This window comes from Crocodylus siamensis, chromosome 14, assembly GCF_052110815.1.
Source record: "Crocodylus siamensis isolate JL-2025a chromosome 14, ASM5211081v1, whole genome shotgun sequence".
NCBI lineage: Eukaryota > Metazoa > Chordata > Crocodylia > Crocodylidae > Crocodylus > Crocodylus siamensis.
In genome coordinates, this window is record NC_143408.1 from 1,787,972 (window position 1) to 1,810,656 (window position 22,685).

The window sequence follows — 22,685 nt, forward strand, 5'->3', positions numbered from 1 at the left end:
GCAGGGAGAGCAAGCAGGGAGGGGCAGGGGGCCCTCAGGGCCGGCGCCCGGGGAGCAAAGGCACAGCACGGTGCTCCTAGAGCAAACAGCCCGGTTCCTACCCCGCAGGGAAGGGGCAGGAGCCCCCCCAGGCCTGAAAGGGGCCCCTACTGCAACCCTGCTCGCCCGCTGGTCCCAGCACCTGGCACCTGCCCCGGGGCAGCTCCTGAGTCCCATCAGGTTGCGCTGATCACAGCAGCTACCCCCGGCCCAGGGGTGGGCTCCTGGCAGGGTTTGGCCCAGGTGCCAATAGGAATCACCTATGCCCATAGCCCTTTCTCCAGCTTGGTGCTCGACCGCTGCAGCCAGAGCTCTCCCTGGGGTCAGGCAGCTCCCCCAAGACAGGGACCGGAGGGCAAAGACCTCTCAGCACTGACTACGGGGCCGTGGGTGCAAGGATGCCTGGCCTGAACTGCTCACCAGCCCCCTCCTTGCCCTGCTCCTGGGACCCACAGGGGCAGACCCCAGCAGCTACCAGCCCCCCCAGAGCCAGGCTGAGCTTTGGAGGCAGCAGGGGTAGTGGTGGGGCACAAGCAGCGCTGGGTGTGGGGAAGGAATAGCATCCTCCTGCTCAACAGGGGCGGGGCGTGGGAGCAAGGCCTGGGGGAGGACATGGGCATGGCCCAGCCAAGCCCCACACCAGGCCTGGGCGAGCCTGCTTGGAGCAGCCAACAGCCTCTGGCTTCAAGTAGGATCAGTTTGCTCCTGGAAGACTCCAGGGCCAGGCAGGCTCAACCACCTGCTCCCAGCTGGGCTTGGCCCAACATGACTCCCCAGAGGCAGATCCAAGGGGCTGGCTGCTGCAGCAGGGCTGAGACCAGCAGCCATGAAAAGAAGGAAGAGAAGCCAGTGCCAGCACGATCCAAACGCTTTATTCCTCCAGCAGTCACAAGCTGGGCTTGCGCTGCACCGAAGTCAATCAAACCCAAACCGAACACAGCGTGCACCGAGGAAGATGCCCAGCTGCCCCCTCGTCCCGCCAGTCGCGGGCCCCCCGTGGGGAGGAGCAGGCCCAGTGCCCTCAGCCGGACAGTCCGGCGCAAACAGCCAGGGCAGGGGGGTGGCAAGAGGGCAAGCAGGGAGAGAGAGGACACAGAAGAGCACCAGGAGGCCGTCAACAGCTTCTGTCCCCATGCCCATCCTGGACCCCACTGCTACCCCAGTGCAAAGGCAAGGGCCTGGCAGACAAGCCAGATTTTGGGGGCCTACAGGCGGGAGAGTGGGGCCCAAGGCGCACGTGAAGGGAGAAGGAGGAACATCCGTGACCGTTTAACACAGGATGAGGACTCTGGGCCCTAGCACTAACTTCCCTTTGCAGCCACCCCAGGAGACCTGGGAGAAGTCTCATACCAGGCTGCAGCCCTTAAATACTGCAGGGAAGGGAAGGGAAGGGAAGGGAAGGGTAGGCACGGGGGACTGGGCCAGCCAAGAGGCTGGGACTGCTGGTAGGGCAGGGCCTGGCCCTGCTTGTGTCCCCCCAGCACCGTGCAAAGCTCTGGGACCCACGCACGTGGCAGACGCAGCACTGAGCTCCATGGAGGCGGGTGCTAGGACAGGCAGGGGGAGGGCAGGCAAGTGCTGGGCTGTGCTGACACAGCTCCCTCTGCTCCCTGCGCCTGCCCCAGAACTCACTCCCCCTGCCCAGCACCTGGCGCAGGGCCCGCGAGCACTGCTGGCTCACATGTAACCCACCGAGCCCCTCCAGCCTCCCTGCAAAGGAGGGTGTAAGGCAGAGGCCAGAGCCAGGGAGGCTTCGTCTCGGGGGCACTGCACACACGCTGGGGCCGGGGGCTGCCCCGGGTTCTCCCCAGGGCTGGGCAGCACCAGGAGGGCCCAGGTCTGCACAGCGGCACCGGCTGCAGGTCTACGCTGACGGCGGTGGCTCCAAGGCATCGAGAACTGTTGGTCCGCCCGGGGCGGTGCCTAGGAGGGTCGGGACCCCGTGCTGTCGAAGGGGCTGCACACGGGGGACTGTTCCAGCCGGGGTTGGCAGTGGGCCAGGCGCCAACTGCCCGGGGGAGCGGGAAGCAGCCTGGAGGGCCCCGGGAACAGCTCTAAGCGCTGCGCGTTGAATCAGAGTCCGAGCAGGAGGCAGGAGGGGTGGGGAAGGGCACGTGTGAGTGTGAGAGAGGAGGGTCCCGCCTTCGCTTGGCTTCTGCGGGCATCTGCAGAAGCCCCAGCTCAGGCTGCTGGGTCCAGTCCTACTTCTGGCAGTTGTAGGATGCGTGCCTCTGGTTCATGGGGTTGTCTGGGGACTTCATCCACTCCTTCTTGAGGAGCTGCTTGAGCTGGGAGAGGCGCATGTTGGGGTTCTCCTGCTTCAGGCGCGGCAGGTTGATCTCTTCGAAAGCAGTGAAGGCAGCTTTCATGCGGCGCTCCGGGTGCCGGTCCAGGTCGCTGGCCACACTGGTGGGAGAGAAAGGGACCTTGGTTGCAGCTGGCTAGCACCCACCCAGCCTGGATGCTCTGGATAAGCACGAGACCAGGGGCCAAAGCTGCCCCAGCCATGGACGGATTGGGTCCCATATGGGCCACACGCAGCCAAAGTCCCTGCACAGCCCCACCCAGAAGGGAGCTCCACCACGGGGAAGCTACAGTGAGGAGGAGGGCGTGCATGGGGGGAGCAGGGGACTGTGGCCCTGGCAGCTGTAAGGAGCCGTGACGCCAAGATGGATAAACATGGGATTACATGGAGACCAGTCAGACCAGCTCCCACGCCGCTGTCCCCGTCCCAGGTCCCTGTGTCTAGGGCACCACATGGCAACGCACTTGCTTCGTGGGCAGAAGGGACAAGCGGAACAAGTGCCCGACCATCCTGCTCTGCCTGGCTAGGAGCAGTCGGCCCGCTGTTAGCATCACACAGCCAGACATGCCAGGTGTCCCTGGGAGCCCCCCGAAAGACCTGCTGCGCCCCCAAGCCAGCCAGGCACAGCTGCCTACCTGAGCACAGCAATGGCATCTTCAATGGTTCTGGCTTCCACGGTGCCCTCCTCCACCACCCGCCTGTTGATGTTTTCCTCCAGGGGAGTTTCCAGGTGGCTCTTCTGCTTCTCCACTGTGAGGAGAGGGGGAAAGGGGAAGGGTCAGGGGTAGCCCACATTACCTGCCTGGAGTATGGTTGGGCTGGCACTCAGGGCAGGGGCTTTGGTGGGGACATGATGACCAGCCTCTGGCACCCTGCTACAGGGCCCGCTCTCCCTCACCAGGGTGGTGCCACTCATGGGGCTCATCTGTGGCCAGCCAGAGCATCCCGGCAGCGCGCGCCAGGGCAGCTCCGCACCTGCGTCACCGTCCTCCTGCTGCTGGTCTTTCCGCAGTGTCTCCTCGATCTGCGCCCGGGTGACCTTGGCAGGAGCCGCCTGCTTGGGCGCCTTCCCCTTCAGCTTGGAGTCCTCCTCCTCCAGCAGGCGCTGCAGCTCCTTCTTCCGCTCCAGCTGCTCCAGCCGCCGCTTCTCCCTCTCCTCCTGCCAGGAAACAGAGGGGATGAAGCCTCCTTCTGCAGCGTGCCCCCCCACCCGCCCACCACCTCCCGCAAGCCGCCCACTCCCGGGTGGCGGGGGAGAGGGAGAAGGGGATGGAAGAGACTCACTCCCATTGCACCCAGCAGTGCAGAGAGCCCAACAGGCCCCATTTCTTTGGGTGCCTTTGACAGCCCCAGCCCCCACCCTTCTCTGCACCAACACCCTCCCGCAGCCGCATCCAGGGGGGTGGGGCAGGGCTGCAGCAGGCAGGAGCCATCCTTGTTTACACCCCGACATCTTCCAGCTGCTACGTGGCGCGCCAGCCAGTGCACGATGCGCTTGGCCTGGCGCCACAGGCTGCTGGGCAGGCCAGGGCTGCTCCTCCAGGCAAACCGAGGGGATGCGGCCTTGCACTAGGGAGGTGTTCGATGGCAACAGGTCTCTGGGGGCTCAGGAAGGGATAAACCTCTTTGGGGAGGAGACATGAAAGCATCCTGGTGGCTCTTCTCCAGGTCCCCCTCGCAAAGCCGACTTCTCCAGGCTGCGGCCCCGACTCCCAGGCAGAGTTGGGAGCTTGCTGCGGGCAGGTCTGGCGGAGGCTGAGGCTCACCTGGCTGCACAGGCCGAGCAGGTAGGACAGGGGCCAGCAACACCCCGTGCAAATGCCACACGCGTTCTATAAACCGGGATGCCGCGCTACGGAAACACGTGCCGAGCAAGAGGCACTAGCCAGCCCCTCCCTGGAAAGCCACCCATCACGCCAAGATCAGCTCACAGCGGTCATTTCATGCACCCCAGGCCATTGCCGGGACCTGCATCCCCTCCCCGGGACCACGATCTGTAATCGTGCACTGGTGATGTCAGAGCGGTGAAACACAAGCCCCCGTCAAGGAAGAAGCGCGCAGTGCCGAGCAGGCCCACAGACAATCGGGGTAAGTTTTCCGCCTTTAATTTTAAATAAGAGCGAAAGGGTCAGAGTTGGAGAGTTCAGAAGTCCCGGTGCTGAAGTTAAGCCAGTCAAGAAGCCAAACCAGCGTCTTGGATTTCTTTCTAGAGCAAGACACAAGGGGCCAGCCTGAATTTCCACCCTCCGGCGCTTCTCAAATAAGACTTGCACACAGACCACCCCACGATGCTTAACGGGAGCAGCTGGGAGACCAAATATGCCCAAACCACGGCTTCTGATTTCCCCTTCCAAGCTAGCTTTCAGGGCCCGCCGCGGGTCTTGCAGGAGAGGTAACATCACCCTGCCCGGGCTGATGTTATCGCCGTGTTGCCGAGCGCGCCCACTCACAACGGCAGCCTCGTTCTTAGGTTAGTTACACGGCACTCTTAATTATGGGGCTCATCCATTATTCACCAGGACCGCGCAGCGAACTGATGGAGCGTTAACACAATGGCTTTCGCTCTCAAAGACAGCTGTGCAGCAAAACACCCGGAGCGGTAACGCAACCTGCCCTGTTCAGCTGTGTTTAAGGAGTATGGTATTACGCAGGGCAGGGCAGGGCCCGTTTCTGGGGCCATGAAGGCAGGCAGGCAGGGTTTTAGGGTTACTTTGAAAGCACAGCCTGTGATCCAGCCCCACCCCGGCTGGAGACCGTCAGGCAAGGAACTCGTCCCCACAGGATATGGTGGCACTGTGGCAGCAAACACAACTGGGGTGAATCCTTTTGAACCAGGCTGGAAGAAGGAACATGCATCTTGGCCGTGGAGCGGTTGGGACTGGGGGGGGAGAAACAACACACCACCCTTACTGGGAGGAAGCCTCCACTACAACTGGCAGGCCTCCTGTTCGCGGTCAGGAAGTGCTCAGTGTTGCTGCCTTCAGAGCTGACCCCCACCGGCTAGCAAGACCAGGCATGGCACCAGCGTGGGCTCCTGTGGATCAAGGCAGGTTTCCCCAATGGCCAGATGGTTTCAAGAGAGGTCTCTCCCATTCCTGCTCAGAGCGAAGGGGGAAAAAAGCAGAAGCTGCTTGCAGGCTTTTGGGTCAAAATCAACCCTGAAAGGAGACTCAGTGCCTCCAGATGCAGCTAGTGTGGCCCAGGGCAGAAGGAGCCCTGTTCAGCTTTGCCAGGGAGGTTGCCAGCAGGCACGACGCAGCCACGTAGGGAAGCAGCAGGTGGTGTTCTGCACCCAAGCAGTGCTCACGGGCCCAGAGAAAAGTCACATACCAAAAGCAAGGCCCTGCGTGTCCCACCACCCTGTCCCCAAGGTTTGCCTGCTCGCTCAGGAGCCGCGCGCCAGCAGGATCTCGGGACGCAGCCCCATCCCCGAATGGGCGCTGCCCCAACACGTATGTTCCTGGACAGCAAGAACCGGCCTCAGGGAGTTTCCTGGTTGGGCCGATCTGGAGGTTTAAGTTAAAAAAGGAGCAAAGAACAGGCTTCCCCTCAAGTTTTGTTGAGTGCAGCTGCTGGAACGGCACAAAGCAGATGCCACAGACCTGCTGGCTCGATGGGCGAGAACACCCGAGCTCTAGGCCTGGCGGAGATGAGCGATGGGGTCAGGGGCTCGGGGCAGGGTGGAGGACCACCTGCTGCAGAGTAACGGGGCACTGCAGCCTTGTGTAGAGCAGGGTCACAGTCCTGCCTGGCGCAGGTGGGAGCACGGAGACAGTGGCAGGATCATCTGGGCAGCTACGCCACGTGCCAGGAAGGGAGGGCTGGAGCGAGGCAGCTCCCACCTGCTGTCTTCGCCATCTACCAAAGAAGCCCCTTGGCAGCTGGCACCCGGTAGCATGCTAGGGAGGACTCCTCCTCTGAGAGTTGCCCCCAAGGGAATCACGGAGCATGCGGTGAGCGGAGAGAGAGATTGTAAGTGCTTTAATGAGCCCGGCAGTCAAGAAGGGAGCAGCCGTGTGCGGATGTGCGACCCAGGTGTCACATGTCTGGGACACGGATTCCTGTAAAGAGAACCCGCGCTCGCACGGCTCTATATTGCAAAGGCTCGAGTGTGACAGAACAAGGTAACCAGAACCCCCCCACCCCACCACTAACGCCTCCCTGCTACTACAGGCCGGGTTGTAGGTTTGAATAATTCAAGAGGCAGATCAGAAGTGGAGACAGGAGCGCTAATGATCTAAGGGAGGGGAACAGGTCCTCGGCAGAAACCTCTACCCCCCAGACTCCCTTCAAAAGGAATCAAAGGAGGGAAAGCGAGGGGGTGCAGCTGCCCACAGTCCTCACTGCAAGGCTCCATGGGAAGGCACATCGTTGACTGCAGAGCTCCAGTGGCAAAGCTCTGCATTTCCAACAGGGGATCTCCCAGGAACAAGCCACCGGTTTGGTTTCAGAAGGGAAACTGAGGCACAGTGAAAAGCAGCTAAGAGAGCCCTTTTTGCTCCAGCTCAGGCCACGGACAGAGGCAGAGAGCGCAGACTCCCCAGGCCCTTACCCTGACCCTGCTTCTCTCTGGCATTTACAATCCTGTTCAGCTATCTGGGGAAAGTAAAGAAGTCCCAAGCCCCCTGGATCAAACCAGGTCCAATCGGGTTTTGCTTGAGGCATGCTGCTCCTGCCTCCCTGGAGCTGAGCCAATGGACACTGCCGCTGCTCCAGGACATCTGCAGCCGTGACTACAGAAACCACAGGGATGGGCAGCACGGTGCAGGTGGCTGCACCTATGACAGAGCGCTCGAAAAGCAACGCTGCCCAGCCCGTGCCCCTGAGCACGTGACTCCTTCACGTGCTGAAGCCAGGTGGAGAGATCGGGCAATAGCCACGAAGTCAAAGTGGCTTTACCAAAGCGAAGCCAGATGAAATTGCAACCCGAGCCACGTCTGCTGATGGTCCTGGGGACATCTACCTGCTGCCTGTCCGGTAAGAGCAGCCCACTCCATAGGAAGGAGAATGGATACTGCTGCTACTGAACTGCAAGGACTCCATAAGGCACCACATCACGGACCTCCTCCTCCTTGGGCTGGGCCAAGACAGACGAGCTCCTGCCCACTGCCGTCACGCTTTGGAGGAGGGGAGGAAGCTTTGGGCTCGCCTGGTTGCACAGCCAAGCCAAGCACCCGGCCAGCTTGGAGAGGAACCCGAGCAGCACCTTCCCAGCGGTCACGCAATCATGGCATGGAGGAGGGGGCTCTCCCCAGCCAGATGTTCTGTGCTCGTGTGGTCTTATTTGGAAGGGCAACAGTTTCCAGCCTTGCAGAGGCTGGGCTGAGCAAGAATGGACTCATCTGCTTTCACAGTAGAGTCCCAGCTACCAGACAGAGAGGGAAGGAGGGACAGAAAGAGGTCTCACCCCCGGGACTCCAAGAGCAAGTGGTCACTGAAACGCCTTGCTTCCAGTCAGTGGCTTAGCATGAGGCTCCTCGGTGGCTGCAGAGGTCTCAGCAAAAGGACCTGGCATTGCTGCAGGGCGGAGCAAGGCTGAACATGACGCTGGGAAGAGGCACGTTCCGAAACGCCGCTAACCCCTTGCATCGGCCCTTTGCTCTTCAGCCCCATCAACTCCTTAGGGGGCCCACAAGGCAGAGTCTGACAAAGCCCTGGGACATCAGGGCCTTGAGCCCTTACAGAAAGGCCTAGTGTGCTCACGATGAGAGCCTGCCATCTCCCAGCACTTCTCCCTCTTTCCATTCAAGTCCAGCAGGGTTTCGCTGGGGAAGGGGATGGGGTGCGGGGGAGAAGGCATCACCTGATCCATTTAGGACTCCACTGCCTCTTAAATACAAGATGGGGCTCACCGCCTAGAACACCGCACCAGGAGAGAGAGAAGGATCCTCACGTTACTTTCCCCCGCAACTGCATCTCGACTTCCCAAGCCCAAGTTCTTCCCCAGAGGTGACGTTAAAGATCCTCTCCATCTGGACAGAGCGGTGGACACCAGCCTTGTTCCTCCAGCAGAGCCAAGGCAATTGGGCTCGCTTCCAGCCCTTTCCGGCCAAGTGCCCAAGTTGCCAGCTCTTCCCAGCGCTTGCCTCTGCCCGACAGTCTCCTAGCCCTCCGAGCACTCATTAGCATTCGGAAACGCTCACAACCAGGCTGCACTTTAGCTAATTGCAGAGCGGAAAGCGAACGCACGGCACTTTTGCAGAGCTGGGGGAGGGCACGGCACAAAGCCAGGCGAGCTGAGGGGGTGGAAAGTGGGAAGGATCACCGGGTGAGCGCCTGCCTACTTCCCTGCAGCCTGGCAGTGGGGCCCACGGGCAGGAGCACGGTGGAGACATGACAGTGGGAATGCAGCCACGTCAGGGTTAAACCCATGGTGGCAAAGATTCATTTGGTGGAAGGAAGCCACATGTCCAGCATCTATCCCTAAGCACCCAGAGGTCCTGGTTGAGATGGGGGCTCTCATGCTAGCCGTGGGACGGGGTGCAAGACAAACCTCTCCCAATGGGGCACTGTCTAACAGCACTGTCTGCCCCATGGTTGCACAGCATGGCACCAAGTTCCTGGTCCGGCTGGGACCACGAGAGTCCCCTTACGTGACGCACACCTTGATTGACCATGTGAGAAAAGGTGTCTGCAGTAGGCAGCTGTCAGAGAGCGGGCACAGGGTGGTTTCCTCTGCCCAGGGCTCAGATGTCCCCTGACACAACATGACCCCGAGGTGATGGCTGGTTTCCCTTAGCAAAGCTCACCCAGTAACCCACACATCCGGGAGAGGCAAGGCAAAGGCAGATGTCCCAGGAAAGTTGGTGCCTGAGGGGGACATCCGGTCTTTCCAAACGCACAGATAGCTGCACGCCACCATATGGCCAATGCCGCTCTTGCTTAAGCGAGACCAGATTGCTGCAGGCTAAGGTTACTGAACCCTGAAGTGATGCTGGAAGAAAACAGCGTGCTCCATTCGCATTCACTGCAAGGGAACTGAGGGCAGCATCTGCTGGGGGAGGGTCAGGAGAGGGGGGGCATGCACTTCAGGCACCCAGCTGTGCTCCATCCCAAAGGCTGCCGGACCATCCTTGTGCACGGGACAGGGACTGCGCTAGGCAGGAAGCCAGAGCCGCAGCACAGGGCTCACGCACCGGCTGGCTGATCCCTTACTGCCCTCACCTGGACAGGCTGGGAAGAGCCGCCGGCGCCCGATATATAGAAGCCACTTGCAGAACGTCACCCATACGTCGTGATGTCCTCCTATAGATGCAGTGACTGGTAGCGGTGCGCTGTCTCCTGCGCAGACTGAGGGGTGTGAGCATGCTGGATTCGTTATTCGCATTGGGAACCATAGCGGAGCCAGCTGCCTCCTCCACTGCCTGCCATTCGCCCACGGGGCTGTGCTGGGGAGGGGCGAGCCGACGAGTCTTCCCCTGGGTCTGCATCCTCGGGGGGAGCTCCGGCCCACAAGGCGCTTTTGAGACCGTCGCTGCCTCTCAGCCCCTCGGGGCGAGGGACACAGCGAGCGAGGGATTCTGCCCCAGGGTGCACGGTGGAAACCGCAGAGTGCCAGCGCAGCTGACAGCATGCAGAACCAGCACGGGTCTTAAAGCAGCACGTAGGAGGTCGGGCTGGAGGCAGCAGGATGTCTGTACGTGGGACAAGGAGTATTTTTCTGGTCTCAGACAGCAACGTCTGCTGGCGTTGCAGGCTTCCCACTGCAGCAGGCGGAACAGGCAGACAGGGCCGCGATTCCTGATATAAGCCTGCCTACAGAAGCCGCAGCGTCAGCACAGCGACACTGCCTGGAGTCCTGCTACCCTATGGCTCAAGCCACTTGGAGGAGAGAGTCCAGCTACCGCAGCCAAGAGCCCTCTTGCTGACAGAAACAGCGACTCAGCTAGGGGGTGCTGCCAGAGCGCAGACAAACCAGACCTATTCAAGGGCAAACAAACAAGGACACCGCGCCGGTCATGAGGCCAAGATACTGGACTGGTGACTCAGGAAGTTGGGGTTCAGCTCCCCAAGACGCGGTGCTGGGAAAACCTAAGCGGTTCAATAGGGACGGTGCTTCCCTAGCTCAGATGAGCATTGGCAAGATCCTCCTGGCTACGGGCCGTTGACTGACGGGGCCGGCTTCTCTGAAAACACTGGCCAAATGTGGGAAGGGTCCCCTGGGTCAGGTGAGGCGGTTAGCTCCACCATTATCCATGAGAGGCAAGACTTCTGCCCCAAGAGCAGAGCCCTCCAGCCACATGCACAGCCATTTCCTGCGAGAGGAGAAAATTCCTTAACATGGTGCAAGACATCGTCAAAGGGAGGGGACTTGTGGGAACGGGAAGAGTGATGAAGCGGGGACCAATTCACACCCCCCCAGTCAATCTGCCCTGTCTGAGGAACCAGCCCTCCGAGCACAGGGCAAGGCAGGCAAGTCCTGGGAGACACTGGCCTCCTGCCAGAAGGACATGGCTCTGTCATCACAGCACCCGTAAGCGCGTGACTATGCCTCTCTCATCTAATAGACAGGTGCCTATCAAATGAGAAGGACCTGGGGATCTTTGGCAGCTCTCCAGCTAGGAGGTGGCTTGAGCCCCCAACGTGTCTCCCCCAGGTCATGAACCACCCAAACTTGGGTTATAAAGAAATCCCCAGGGAGGAACACAGCACAACATCCAGAGGTCATTCAGGAAAACCCTGAGACGCCCTGGCTAAAATGGGGCAGATGGCTCCGTGCCATGGACAACTACCACAAGCCACAGGCCCAAGGCACAAATGCATCCTCCTCCTGGCCCATTTCCCAAGGACATTCCCAAAGTCCCGGTAAGGAAAGGTCGGCAAAGCCACCCCGGGGAACCGGCACTGGCTCCTTTGCCTCCAGACAGAGAAAGGGCTGAAGCCTCCCCGCCTCCGGTGCTCCATCGCCAATCCAGACACTGGCTTCGATGTTCACAGCTGATTAGCCAGGTCCTAAGCCAGTGCTGGGGCAGCGTTTTCAGTCTCCACTTGCACAGAGCAAGATGTGACGCAAAGATTAAATTAGGCAAAGCTAAAGCCTGCTTCGGAAGGCGAAGGGAAGACGAGAAAGGGAAAGGCAAAGAAGCCAAGAGCTTCCGTCTTCTGTCCAATGCTCTGCGCGTTCAGCTGAGGGAGATCGCATCTCCTGGCCATGTCCTCAGCCAAATGGGCTGTGGCGAGAAGCTGCCCCAGGCTACGATTACTCTAGTAACAAGGTTCTCTCTCTGCAGAGGAAGGAAAAACCACTCTATATGCCAAGAGCCGTCGAGTCTGCCGAGTTGGATAAGGTCAGACCGTTCCTGCTAGCACTTTGTTACAGGGAAAAAAGCGGTGCTTATAAATAGGTTCCTCACGCCTCCACCTTCATTAGCACAAGGGGCTTATTTTTCATCCCGACACCCCATGTGCAGCCTACCGCAGAAGGCAATGGGGAAGAGCCCCTAGAGGAAACACCAGGCCTGAGATGCCAACAAGCTGTTATCCCAACAGAGGCCCCAAAAGGGATCCTCTGGTATTTCTCACCAGCCTCAGGATCCCCAGATCCATCAGACAAGGCCCACCTTGCCTAGACAGCTGGATGTGGCCTACCTCCACAAGGATCTGCCCTAACTCACGCTCTCCTGGTCATATGAAGAGCCCAGTCTGCCTGGGGGCTGAACAGGAGCTTGGCAGCAGGAGTCAGGAACATCAGGTAGCAAGAAGTCGAGGATGCCAATCCCAAAGCCTAACAAGCCAGCTTAGATGTGGCACCTTGGGCACAGACTGTCAGCAGCGGGCAAGCATATGGAAGAATCCCCCACCATACCAGGAGCTCCAGCACCTGTGCCTGGGAATAAGATCCTCTCTCAGTGTCTGCCGTCATGGACAGCAAGACTCCCCTTGACTGAAGCAAATGGAGACAGGGGTCCAAGCTTCACCACCTCCTGGGCCCATTCACCTGCAGTCACTGCTGTGGGCATCAGCTTGGCCTACTAGCCAGGCTTCAACTACAGCAAAGCCACCAGCTCCTTCCTTCCCTCCATCACCTAAAAGCTCCCTGTCCCAGGCACAGGCAGAAGGCACTGCCAGGATTGGTGCAGTCACTGGGACAGCAGGTGACCCCAACAGGGCTCCATGCTGCACACAGGATTGCTGCTGACGTGCAAAAGTGCTGACCTGCAGCCCATAGATGCCTGCCAAGCTGCAAGAAGCTGAGCCTTTCTGGATGGGAAGTGACAGCCAAGGCACAGCATGCCTTTAGTTGCCGGCATGCAGAAGCTGGGCTCTCCCAGAACCTGCCCTGTCAGTTAAGAGGACCCCTCGTTTGGGGGAGAGGAAATTTTCAATTAGGTCAGAAAGCATTAGGGGACATATAAAAACCATGGAAGAGACTCATCCCATGTGGCTTAACAGAGAAAGGAGCCACCAGCCCTATGGTATCAGATCCAGCAGCCAACTTCACCACAGGGAAAGGTGCCATAGCCACAATGCAAAGCCCCTAGAACAACCCCGTCTGCAGGCAGAGCCAGTCCAAGAATCAATACAAAGAGTCTTTTCTGCCTGACCACAGTGAGAAGCCCAGAGCCTGCGGGTTAACACGGAACGGTTCCATGTACCGAATGGCGGAGTGCGCAGCAGGCCGGGCGGGTTAGACAGAGGGGAACAGATCATTACTTTCGGCCCACAGGTTTTTGCGGCAGGACGGGGAGGGATAGATGAGACGAGGGTTATAAAGCCCCTTGATACAAACCCAGCACGGGGTATAAAACCCCTTGATTTCAAGACGGAAAGAGGCGTGGGGTCCCTGGGGCCCAGCTCTGTGTGGCAGGGTCTTCAGAGCTTCCCACCTCACGGGGCTTACCAAACCTGTGGTCCAACCCCTCCATAGGGCACACATCGCCCCAAACACCCTGCTGCTTCCCATTCCCAGAACAGCAGCAAGCTGCGTCTCTGCCCAGAGCCGAGCACAGGGCGGCGTTTCTAGAACCGGGGAGACCAAGGGAAGCTGGAAGCCTCCCATGTGAGCACGCAGCCTAGCCATGAGGTCCCCGGCACCACTGCCCCTGCTACATACCTTCCTCTGCTCTTTCCTCATGACGTGTTTGTCTTCATCCTTCCAGAAGGCATCCTCCAGCTCCTGCTGTCGCTTTGCATCGGCTGCTGCCTTCGCCTCAGCCTTCCTTGCCCGGGCAGCAGCCGACTTGGTGTTCTCGCCCTGGAACTTCTTGGGCATCCCTCAAGGTGCTCTGTGGGGTGAACAGGGGGAAAAAGGGGCTGCTGAAGCCAGAAGCATGCTGGGATCCCCTGGCACACAGAACCTGCCCCAGGCCCAAATCTTAGAAGGGCTCTTCCGCGACTGATTTAGAAAGTTTCACAATGCTGGAAAGGCCAGGTCCAGCAGCCTGTCAACCAGTTGCGCCACCGGCTGCCTCTGCGATAAACCCCCCTGCACACAGGCACCACGCAGGGGTTGGTTACCACCTGCCACGTGCTGGGGCTAGATGCTTCGAAGACTGAGACGGAAGTTGGCAACCCCCCCGCAAGCCAGCACCTCCAACGCACATAGCAGGCAGGATCTCTGCTCTGCCCTTACCGCCGCCCACCTCTGACATCAAAGAGCCAGCCCTTCTACCGGGCTGAAAATTAAAATCCAAGTTTTTCCCCCCAAGAGACTCTGACCCCACACAGAGAACCCTCAATTACCCAATGGTGCCTCGGACCTGCTGCAAAGAGAGTATCCCCCTTCCCAGCTGTTCCTTCACTAAAGGTCTCCTCCGCGTGTTCAAAATACCAGCGTTTTCCCCCTGAGCAAAGCACAGCTCATGAGACACCATTCGCTGGGGACCCACAGCCGTTGAGTGACAGCAATCAGAGGGCAACTCCAGTCCAAGGGATGGGCACGCAGGCCTTAGCCACGATTAAGCCCGTGGTGGGGAACTCTCCGATTAGTCACTGGGTAAGTCATGACAACTTCCTCATCCTGCACAGCATGTCCCACAGAACAGCAACTTACACAGCGGAGCAGAGCACCGTCCCTCTGGCCCAGCGCCTCAGCGGCAGGGCACGCAGCCCGAATGCGCATGGGGCCGGAGGGAAGGGCAACTGCTCAGTCCTAGGGGGGCTCCTTCGGGCTACATAGCAGTTTCCCGCCGCAAGCTCACCCACCGCTCAGCAAACGCAACCCTGCACCGCGAGATTCGGGGGCAGAGCAGCGAAAGCACCCGGGTCCCATCGTCCCCTTGGGGATCCCGCACCCCGCCGTCCTCCCTCGCTCCCATTCAGGGCCCTCCTTGGGGCTGGTGGAGGGGCTGGCTGCAGTTCAGATGAGCACCCCCCTGCCCACAGGGGGGGCTGCGCTAACACCCCTCCCTGCCCCCTTCCAGCCTTGCTGGTGGGGGGAAGCACCCCCTCTCCCCCCGCCCCCGTGTCCTCAGTGGGCACGATCCCCTCCACCCGGCCTGGGGGGCCGCAAGCACTGCACCCAGGGGCCTGCCACGACTGGGCCTGGCTCCCTGCCAGCCCCCATTCAACCCCCCCAAGGGCCCAGCCTGCCCCTGAGGAGGCAGCACCTGGAACCCACCCAGCAGCCCTCTACAAAGGACCCAGACAGACCTTGCCCACCCCCATAAGAGGCCTCGACCCCCAGCTCCCCTCCCCCACAAAAGGGAACCTCCCCCCTAAAAAAGGACCTCAGCTCCACCCCAACCCCTCAAAACGGACCTCGTCCCCCGTTCCACCCCACCCCCTTTAAAACGGATCTCCTCCCCCATAAAAGGGACCTCACCCCCCCCCGGGGAGCCCCCATGCTCCCTTCCAGCCCCTACCTGCCACCTCCAGCACCGGCCGTCGCGCGCTTTATACGTAACAGGGGCGCCCACTGCCTGCGTGAGTAGGGGAGGGGGGTGAGAAGCGGCCCTGCCGCCGCAGGGGGGGACTAGAAAGGGAAGCCCCGCTGGGGGGAGGGGCGGGAATGACGGGCCGGGGGCGGGGCCTAACCGGGGAGGCCGGGATCTTTCCACAGTTGCGTCGCGCGGCGCCATCTTTGTGCGGGGCGCGGAGCCCTCTTTGTGCGGGGCACCTCTCTCTTTGTCTCCTTTTTCTTCCTCCTGCCCCTTCCTCTTCCTCCCTTGTGCAGGAGGCATCTCCCGACCGCTGCAAGCACGGGGAGAGCTCGGCTCGAGGCAGCTGGGGAGGGGGGGTTGCCATGCACAAAGATGGCGCCGCGTGCCTCATTCTACCCCCTAGCGCCGCGACGCGCCAACATGAGGGCCGAGCGCTGCCCCTCACCAACATGGCGGCGCTAAGCCCCGCCCCTCCCCAAGATGGAGGCCCTACGCCCCGCCCCCTCCCCAACCTAGCCCCTTGCCCCCATTGCTAGTGTGGGGGGGTTCCCCCTAATATCTCCCTTGCTGCAGCAGGAGCCCATTGCTCCTTGCCGTGGTTCTGATCATGGCGGTGCCCAGGGGCCCGGGGCTGCATGTCAGGATGGGGGCGCAGGCTGCACGCTGGGGAAGGCCCAGCCACGCGGTCGCAGGGTGCAGCAGGGAGCCCATGCGACAGCGTCCGAGGACATCACACCTCAGCTGCTTCCTTCCTTCCTGTCTCGTAGGGTCCAGGGTGCTCGCAGCCGCCAGCATCGCTTCCCCTCTGCAAGCCCGGGGGGCAAAGTGACATGGGAATGGCCCCTGCATGGGGCAGTGGTGGAGGGCAAGGGGCATTGGCAAGGGTTTTGCTCCTGTCTCCTCTCTCTCCATCGTGTGCGTGCAACCACGCGGACGTGCAGCCCCAGCAGAAGCAGCGTGGCGATGCCAGGGTCAGGGAGGGGGAGGTTGGGGGTCCCGAGCTCAGCCTGGGGCACTGGGCCGGCGCTCGCCCCCCACACGCAGGCACGGCACTCGAGGTACTGCAGGGAGCTCTTTATTGGGCTCCTGGGACGGAAGGTGCTGCTGGCCCCCGCTTCTGCTGGGCTGGCCCCAGAGGGGAAAGCCGTCATGGGGGAGCTCGTACCCCAACCTGCCTGCGATCCTCTGCTGTGGGGTGTGCGGGGCACCCCAGGGGACAGGCACAGCCAGCCCCATCCAGGTCGCCATAAACGCGTGCACGTGTACATAGGTGTGCGTGCACACTCGTGTTGCATCCCTCTTCCGCTATCCCCGGAGCAGTCGTGGTTGGTCAGACCTGTGTCGTGGAGCCTGGCCCCACAGGAAGCCCCAGCTCTACACCTTGGTCTCCCTGAGCAGGTGATCCACGGAGCTGCAGGCCCAGAGGGGCTCCCTGGCGCCCACCTCCACCTGGCTGAACAGCAGCGCCCGGCAGGGCTCCGAGCTGCGCCCAGGCCCCAGGATCGGGCAGGTGGATGAGGGAACCTGGGGAAGGGGAGGGTGGTCATGTGCGGCACAGCGGGGTCTCCGCTGCCTGGTCCTCATCGTGCCGGCCAGCCTGCCCCCCCCGGCCGTGAGTTGCCCCCTAGGAGCAGCTTTGCTCCCATCCTGCCAGCAATGGGAGACCCCCAGCTCCCCCCAGAGAAAGAGGCATCTGCTGTCCCTGGTCACCTTATCTGGGCCGTGACCAAGAGGGCTCTTCCCGCTGGCGGGGGCTGCCAAGGATGTCTGCTTCACGATGTCCCACCACAGCACCCCGGGCCGCACGCAGTGCTGCGTCGCAGGACCTGCCGGGTGGTGCGGCCGATGAGACGCTGCGGGTGGATGCCCCTCGCTGATCCCCACCCTCGCTGAGAGCCCCCCAGCACAGCCCCCGGGCCGGCCTGGCTCCCCTCACCTGTCAGGTAGCTGGCAAGCACGCCCACGAGCACCGTGGACAGCGTGCCCAGGGCGCCGTAGTACAGGTAGGACACGGCATAGAAGTCACCAGCGGCCGGCCTGCTAAGCAAGTGTGGCGTGGCGGAGAGGCAATGACGGTCGTGCAAGGAAGCGTCAGGGCCCACAGCTGCCAGGACCCCGGCCCCACCACTCACCTGTCCGTGGGCATCGAGACATTGTGGGGGGGCAGCGGCCCCAGGACGACGGTGCCGTTGGGGCCGTGGCTGGCGTTGTAGAGTGGGCAGAGGCTGCCGTACGTGGGCAGCACCCCCATGGTGGCGGCGCTGGGGGGGTACAGGGTGCCCCCCACGGCCACCCAGAAGGACAGGACGAAGCCGGCCCCCAGTCCCGTGAACACTCCCTGGGGGCAGGATGGTCGGCACGCTTTTTCCCCTCCTGCAAGACCCCCTCCCCATCACCCCAGCTCACAGGCCTTCCTCCTGGCCCGGCGGTCACCGTCTGACTTGACCGGGGACCCCTCCCCTCCAAGCAGGCACAGGACTCACGGCCGTGGTGCAGGCTGGGATGAACATCCCCAGCACGAAGGCGCCCAGCAAGGGACCGCTGATCACCCCCATGACGGTAAAGGAGGCCTGGAGGGTGGAGGGGGGCACAGTCAGGCAAGGCCCGGGTGCCCGGGGTGGGGGGCACAGCAGGGCAGTGGGTTCGAGGGGTGCACCTGGAGCACGCCGCCCCCCAGCAGCGAGGACAAGGCTGCCACCGTGATGCACGCGGTGCCGTAGGTCAGCGCTGCAACAGAGATGGGAGGATGGCTTCAGATGGGGCCGCCGGCATCCCCACCCCCCTGGCTTGGACCTAGCCTGGCTGCCCCCCACCCCCAGACTCACACAGCCCCCTGGAGATGAGGATGAGGGTCCGGGGGGACAGGGCCGGCATCCGGGGCTTGATGAGGTCCTCCACAGTGACGGCCGCCATGGCGTTGATGCTGGTGGATGCCGTGCTGCAGGGAAGCAGAGCTAAGCCGTGCCCCGGGGGGGAGGAGGGGGCGGCAGGCTGGGGGGGAGGGGCTGGGCTACACCCCAGGGTTACCTGAGGGTCCCGCTGTACGCACATGCCAGGAAGAGGCCGGGCACACCCGGGTACCGCTCGAAGATGTCCAGGACCAGGTAGGGCATGTACTGCAAGAGACGGCTGCGTTACACAGGCTGGCCCACTCCTCCCGCCCCCTGCGGCCTGCTCCCACCCGGGCCCGGGCCGTGGGCCAGCCGCCCCCCGCAGAGCCGGTGACGCACTCGGGGTCCACGCCAGGCAGCGGGTCCCGCTCCCACGGTCTCGCCTCTTGCCTTTCGCCGCTCGAGTGCAGCAGTTCCCCCTTTGCACCCCCCGGGCTCGCCAGGGCAGGGGGGGGCACCTGGTCGGGGGCAGAGATGTATCCGGCCAGGAGCGGGTCGCAGTCCTTGTACAGCGCAAACATCACAATGCCGCAGGTCACGGCGCTGGACACGATGCAGCAGAGGCCCACTTGATTCACCAGTAGAGCGCTGCGGGCACGGATCAGAGCCCCAGCGGGGCGTGAGGTCCCAGCTCCCCCACCAGCTTGGCAGCCCCCTGCCCTCCAGGGCCCCTCGGACAGCTGCTGACATCTGTCCTGCTGCCCCATGGCACCCGCCTTGGAGGGGGCACAGGGGCCGTTTCCCACCCCTCCTCCCCCACGCAGCCAGCAGCTCCCTGCATGCACCCAGCCTGGACCCTTCTCACCCCAGGACTCACGGCCAGACCACGGCTCTAATCCCTGCCCTGACTCTGCACCCAAGTGCATGCGGTCCCCCTGGTCCTTGTGCCCGGGGGTGGCTAGGGGACCTTCTGCACTGCCCACGGCTGTAGTGGGGTGGCTCGGACAGGGTGCTTCCTTCTCCTGGCCCCTGCCTCAGTTTCCCTTCCTCCATGCGGGAAGCAGACTCACAGCTTGGCTTCTCGCTCCGTCTGGCAGGCCACGTAGCGCTGGACCTGTGCCTGGTTCACGCCGTACATGGACAGCCAGACCAGCGTGCCCCCGAAGACGAAAGTCCAGAAGGTGTAGCGGCTCCGGGGGTCGGGGTCGAAGCTGCAGGGCACACAACATGATGAGTACACAGCCCCGGAGTTCACTCCAGCAGGCGCGTGGACCTGCTCTCCGGGGCCGGCAGCACATGGTAGTGTGCACAGAGCTTATCCCGGGATAAACCCGACGCGGGGAGCGGAGCCCCCACAGGGAAGCGAGGCGCAGCCACTGCCTTCCCAAGCCCGGGGTGAGGCCACAGCACGCGGAGCCAAGTCCAGCTACGTCGGAGTAAAGGCCTGGTGCGTGCACACTTGCTCCATCTCCCCGTCTGCGAGTCAGGACTCCTGGGTCCTCCTGCCTGGGGGGCAGGAATTGGAGCTACAGGCCTGAGCACGTCCGAATACCCGGCTTGGCCACGGATGCAGACATGGACGCCCGTGGGGTTTTTCCAGACCGACCGGATCGTGCTGGGAAACCAACGTACTCAGCAAAGTTCACTCGGGAGTGGTTGTACGCGGCACTGAGGACCGCTCCAGGGCTTCCCACCATCAACGTGCCCTGGATGGCGATGGCGACAAACCCGGAGAGCATCACGAACACCTGGAAGACGTCCGTCCAGACCACCGCCTTCATCCCGCCCTGGGAGGGGTGCACAGCGGGGTTCAGCCCCTCGGGCAGCAGACCCCAGGGAATCAGTGGGCACCGTGCTTCCCCAGGGCCAACGACAAGGGCTGGAGCAAACCAGCCTGGAGCCAACGGAGCATCGCTGCCTTCTCCCCCCGGCACGAGACCCCACGGGCGGACCAGGCTCAAGCTCACGGCCTGCCTCACCCCCTTGGTGGATCCCTGTCCCTGGAGAAGGAGTGCATGGGAGGGAACCCCCCCACCTGCGCTCGGAGATGGGCACCCGGGCTCTGATCTGTCTTGGGTGCACCCCGGGCTCTGCTGGTGGAGCTCTGGGAGCAGCTCCCTCCCGGGGAAAGGCTGCCCAGGCTGGCGAACGGAGATCGACCCATGCAAGACATCAGCCGGCGGGGGCACAGCCACGCCAAGGAGAGCGACCGCCGAGGCTGCACCAGCATAGGGTGACCTGGGGGCAGGGGAGGGGGGCACGGGCGCCTGTGGCACTCACAATGGTGGTGTAGAAGGTGCAGACGGCTCCCGTGGACAGCAGCGATGCCCAGATGTCCAGCCCTGTCACTGAGATGCCGGAGGAACAAAGCCGCTGAAGCAGGTGGTGCTACCAACCTGTGTCCCCACCCCCCGGGAAGAAACAGACCCCACTCCGGGGACCGCAGGGGTCCCGGGCTCCGCTGCCCGGCCCCAGCCAGTTGGCGCAGCACGCGGGGCACGAGCCGTTGGCCTGGGGGTGGCGGGGATCCGCAGGCTCAGCCTGTGGGCATTGCCCCGAAGGACATGGATGGGCTGGTGCAGGGGGGATGCAGGTAGGTGGGGGGGGGTCCCATGCCAGGCCCAGCCCCAGGCTCCTCCAGTCGCCTCTCCCCCGCTTTCCCGGGGGTGTTTAAGCCCCGGCTACACAAAGCCTTGGCTGGGAGGATGTAGCTGAGGCCAGACACGTGGTCCCTCCAACCCTCACCATCTACCACTCTGCTCTGTGCTGCGCGGGGCCCGCAACGCACCTTGGTTGAGGATCAGGGCCGGGGCGTAGATGACGACGCCCGTGTACAGCACCTGCAGCCGGAATGGGACGCGGGGGCACCGTGACTCCGGGGAGAGCCCTGCCCTGCCCCGCGCCACCTCCTGCCCAGCCCCATGCAGATGCTTTGGCCGAACCCCGCAGACCCCCCTCGCAGCGCCCGGCCCGCGGCCCCCCAGCAGCGCACCGTGGCCACGATGTACTGGACGGTGCCGCACAGGCGAACCCCCTTGCTGAAGCGCAGCTCCAGGTACTGCCGGGGGGGACACGAGGGCGTGATGAGCACGGCATTGCATGGCACAGCCTGGCCCCCCAGTCCCCCCCACCCCTGGACACAGGGGGCAGGGGGGTCACACGTGCCCCTGCAGGACAGATCTGCTGCTCCGGGGCCCCAGGCCGGCGGTGTTTGCTAACGGGTTGGGCCGCCCCTGAACGGCCACAGCCAGGGACTCTGGACCCTTTCCCCCTCCTTGCAGTGGAAGGTGGTCATGCCAGGGTGGGGGTTGCAAACTGGGGTGAAAGGTCATCAGTCAGCTGGGGGGGCTGCAGGACTCAGCAGATAGGAGCTGGGATGGAGGGGGCTGGTGGAGCAGGATGGGGAGGGCAGAGGCCGAGACGGGGTCGGGGGGACATGGGGCTGGGGGCTGGCCGCACTGCCGAGGGGCAGAAAGGAGAGAGGCGGCAGAGCCGTGCAGGGCACACGCAGCCCCTGCACCCATCGCACCCAGGTACGCCCTCCCGGGACCTGCCCCCCGCCCTCGGGCCGCCCCGCGCCCCCTCACCTCGTACGTGCTGGTCAGCCCCAGGCGGTAGAAGACGGGCAGGAAGACGAAGGCCGTCAGCAGGGTGCTGAGCGCCTGCCCCAGGCACATCCAGAGGAACTTGAAGCCGTAGCGGTAGGCTTCGGCCGGCACACCCAGCACCTGGATGGCCGACATGAAGCTGGCCGACAGCGAGAGCCCCACGGGCACGGCCGGCATCTGCCGGCCCCCCGTGAAGAATTCGTCCGAGGTCTTCTGGCCGCCCTTGGCGAGGGCGTAGAAGACCCCGATGCCCATGGAGACCAGCAGCATCAGCCCGAAGACCCCGTAGTCCCAGAGGCTGAACGTCAGCATCTCCGGCCTGAACACCTGCATGCCGCCGGCCTGCGACGTGGCTGCGGCGACCGCACGAGTCGTGGCCCCACCTGGACACATGCAGCTCCCTGCGCCGCGGGCAGACCGACCCACAGCCCGGCCGGCCAAGGGACAGGGTGCAGTAAGACCTCGCCGTCCCCCCGAGCGACTCCGGAGCGGCCAGACCTCGGAGGCAGAGCCGAGCGGTCAGATGTAGGACCCGAGCCAGGCTCCGGGCGGGCGCGACGCAGCGCCTGAATGAGCAACCTGAGCTTCGCTGTGGAAAGGTGGGAGGGGGGGTGGAAATGTTAATATTTCCAAGCCACAAGCAAAGGGGGCGAGAATCGCGGCACACAGAGACAGAAGGGCCAAGTCTGCGAGACCGGGCCAGAGGGCCCTGAAGGGCTGGTTTCAGCTGGGGGAGGCAGAGAAAAAGGGGAAAAGTCCCGTCCCCGAACCCAGACCAATAAACCCCGGAGCAGAGCCGCCCGGACAGGACGACGGAGGATGCGGAGGCTGGAATCACAGCCCAGCCGGGCTCACCCCTCGCCGATCAGTGCCGCAGAGAGACCCTCAGCCCCGGAGCCAGCCGCTTCGGGACCCCGATCGCGCCGGCCCAGCACGAAGTCACGGTACAAGAGACCCTGGAGGCCAGTGCAGCGGGGAGGATGGGGCGAGGATGCTGCTTCGTGCCAAGCAAAAGGTTGCCCTTCGTGCTGGGGGGAGAAAAAAGCAGGCGATTATTCTTGCTAGGAGACGAGCTTTTCCT

General features: G+C 62.8%; 2 protein-coding genes across 3 annotated transcripts; both read right to left on the bottom strand.

Moving 5' to 3' along the window:
• Positions 1 to 895: 895 nt before the first annotated feature.
• Positions 896 to 15,298, bottom strand: CCDC124 (coiled-coil domain containing 124). 2 transcript variants are annotated; one of them, XM_090027504.1, is made up of 5 exons: positions 15,148 to 15,298; positions 13,398 to 13,569; positions 3,320 to 3,503; positions 2,980 to 3,094; positions 896 to 2,445 (listed from the first exon to the last, which is right to left on the bottom strand). In XM_090027504.1, the coding sequence occupies exons 2-5, from the start codon at positions 13,554 to 13,556 to the stop codon at positions 2,241 to 2,243; spliced, it is 663 nt and encodes a 220-aa protein (XP_089883630.1). In that variant the 5' UTR covers positions 13,557 to 13,569; positions 15,148 to 15,298; the 3' UTR covers positions 896 to 2,240. The 2 variants fall into 2 exon arrangements, with proteins under 2 accessions (XP_089883630.1, XP_089883631.1); XM_090027505.1 differs by lacking the exon at positions 15,148 to 15,298 and adding an exon at positions 14,027 to 14,382.
• A 966-nt stretch (positions 15,299 to 16,264) lies between these two features.
• On the bottom strand, positions 16,265 to 21,937 carry SLC5A5 (solute carrier family 5 member 5). Its single transcript, XM_090027092.1, has 15 exons — positions 21,584 to 21,937; positions 20,989 to 21,054; positions 20,785 to 20,836; positions 20,277 to 20,344; positions 19,629 to 19,783; positions 19,067 to 19,207; positions 18,515 to 18,644; positions 18,193 to 18,281; positions 17,991 to 18,103; positions 17,822 to 17,892; positions 17,649 to 17,735; positions 17,298 to 17,503; positions 17,102 to 17,202; positions 16,876 to 16,991; positions 16,265 to 16,689 (listed from the first exon to the last, which is right to left on the bottom strand). The coding sequence occupies exons 1-15, from the start codon at positions 21,935 to 21,937 to the stop codon at positions 16,540 to 16,542; spliced, it is 1,899 nt and encodes a 632-aa protein (XP_089883218.1). The 3' UTR covers positions 16,265 to 16,539.
• Between the last annotated feature and the right edge of the window lie 748 nt (positions 21,938 to 22,685).

Bases quoted from the DNA above. Each gene is read 5' to 3' on its own strand.
- CCDC124 (XM_090027504.1), bottom strand. From the start codon at position 13,556: ATGCCCAAGAAGTTCCAGGGCGAGAACACCAAGTCGGCTGCTGCCCGG. The intron at 3,504-13,397 runs GTATGTAGCAGG...GTTTCCTGGCAG, and splicing joins TGAGGAAAGAGCAGAGGAAG to GAGGAGAGGGAGAAGCGGCG. The intron at 3,095-3,319 runs GTGCGGAGCTGC...CTCTCCTCACAG, and splicing joins GCAGGAGGACGGTGACGCAG to TGGAGAAGCAGAAGAGCCAC.
- SLC5A5 (XM_090027092.1), bottom strand. From the start codon at position 21,937: ATGCAGGTGTTCAGGCCGGAGATGCTGACGTTCAGCCTCTGGGACTAC. The intron at 17,893-17,990 runs GTGAGTCTGGGG...TCTCTGTTGCAG, and splicing joins CCTCATCTCCAGGGGGCTGT to CGCTGACCTACGGCACCGCG. The intron at 17,504-17,648 runs GTGAGTCCTGTG...TCCTGCCCCCAG, and splicing joins TCCCAGCCTGCACCACGGCC to GGAGTGTTCACGGGACTGGG.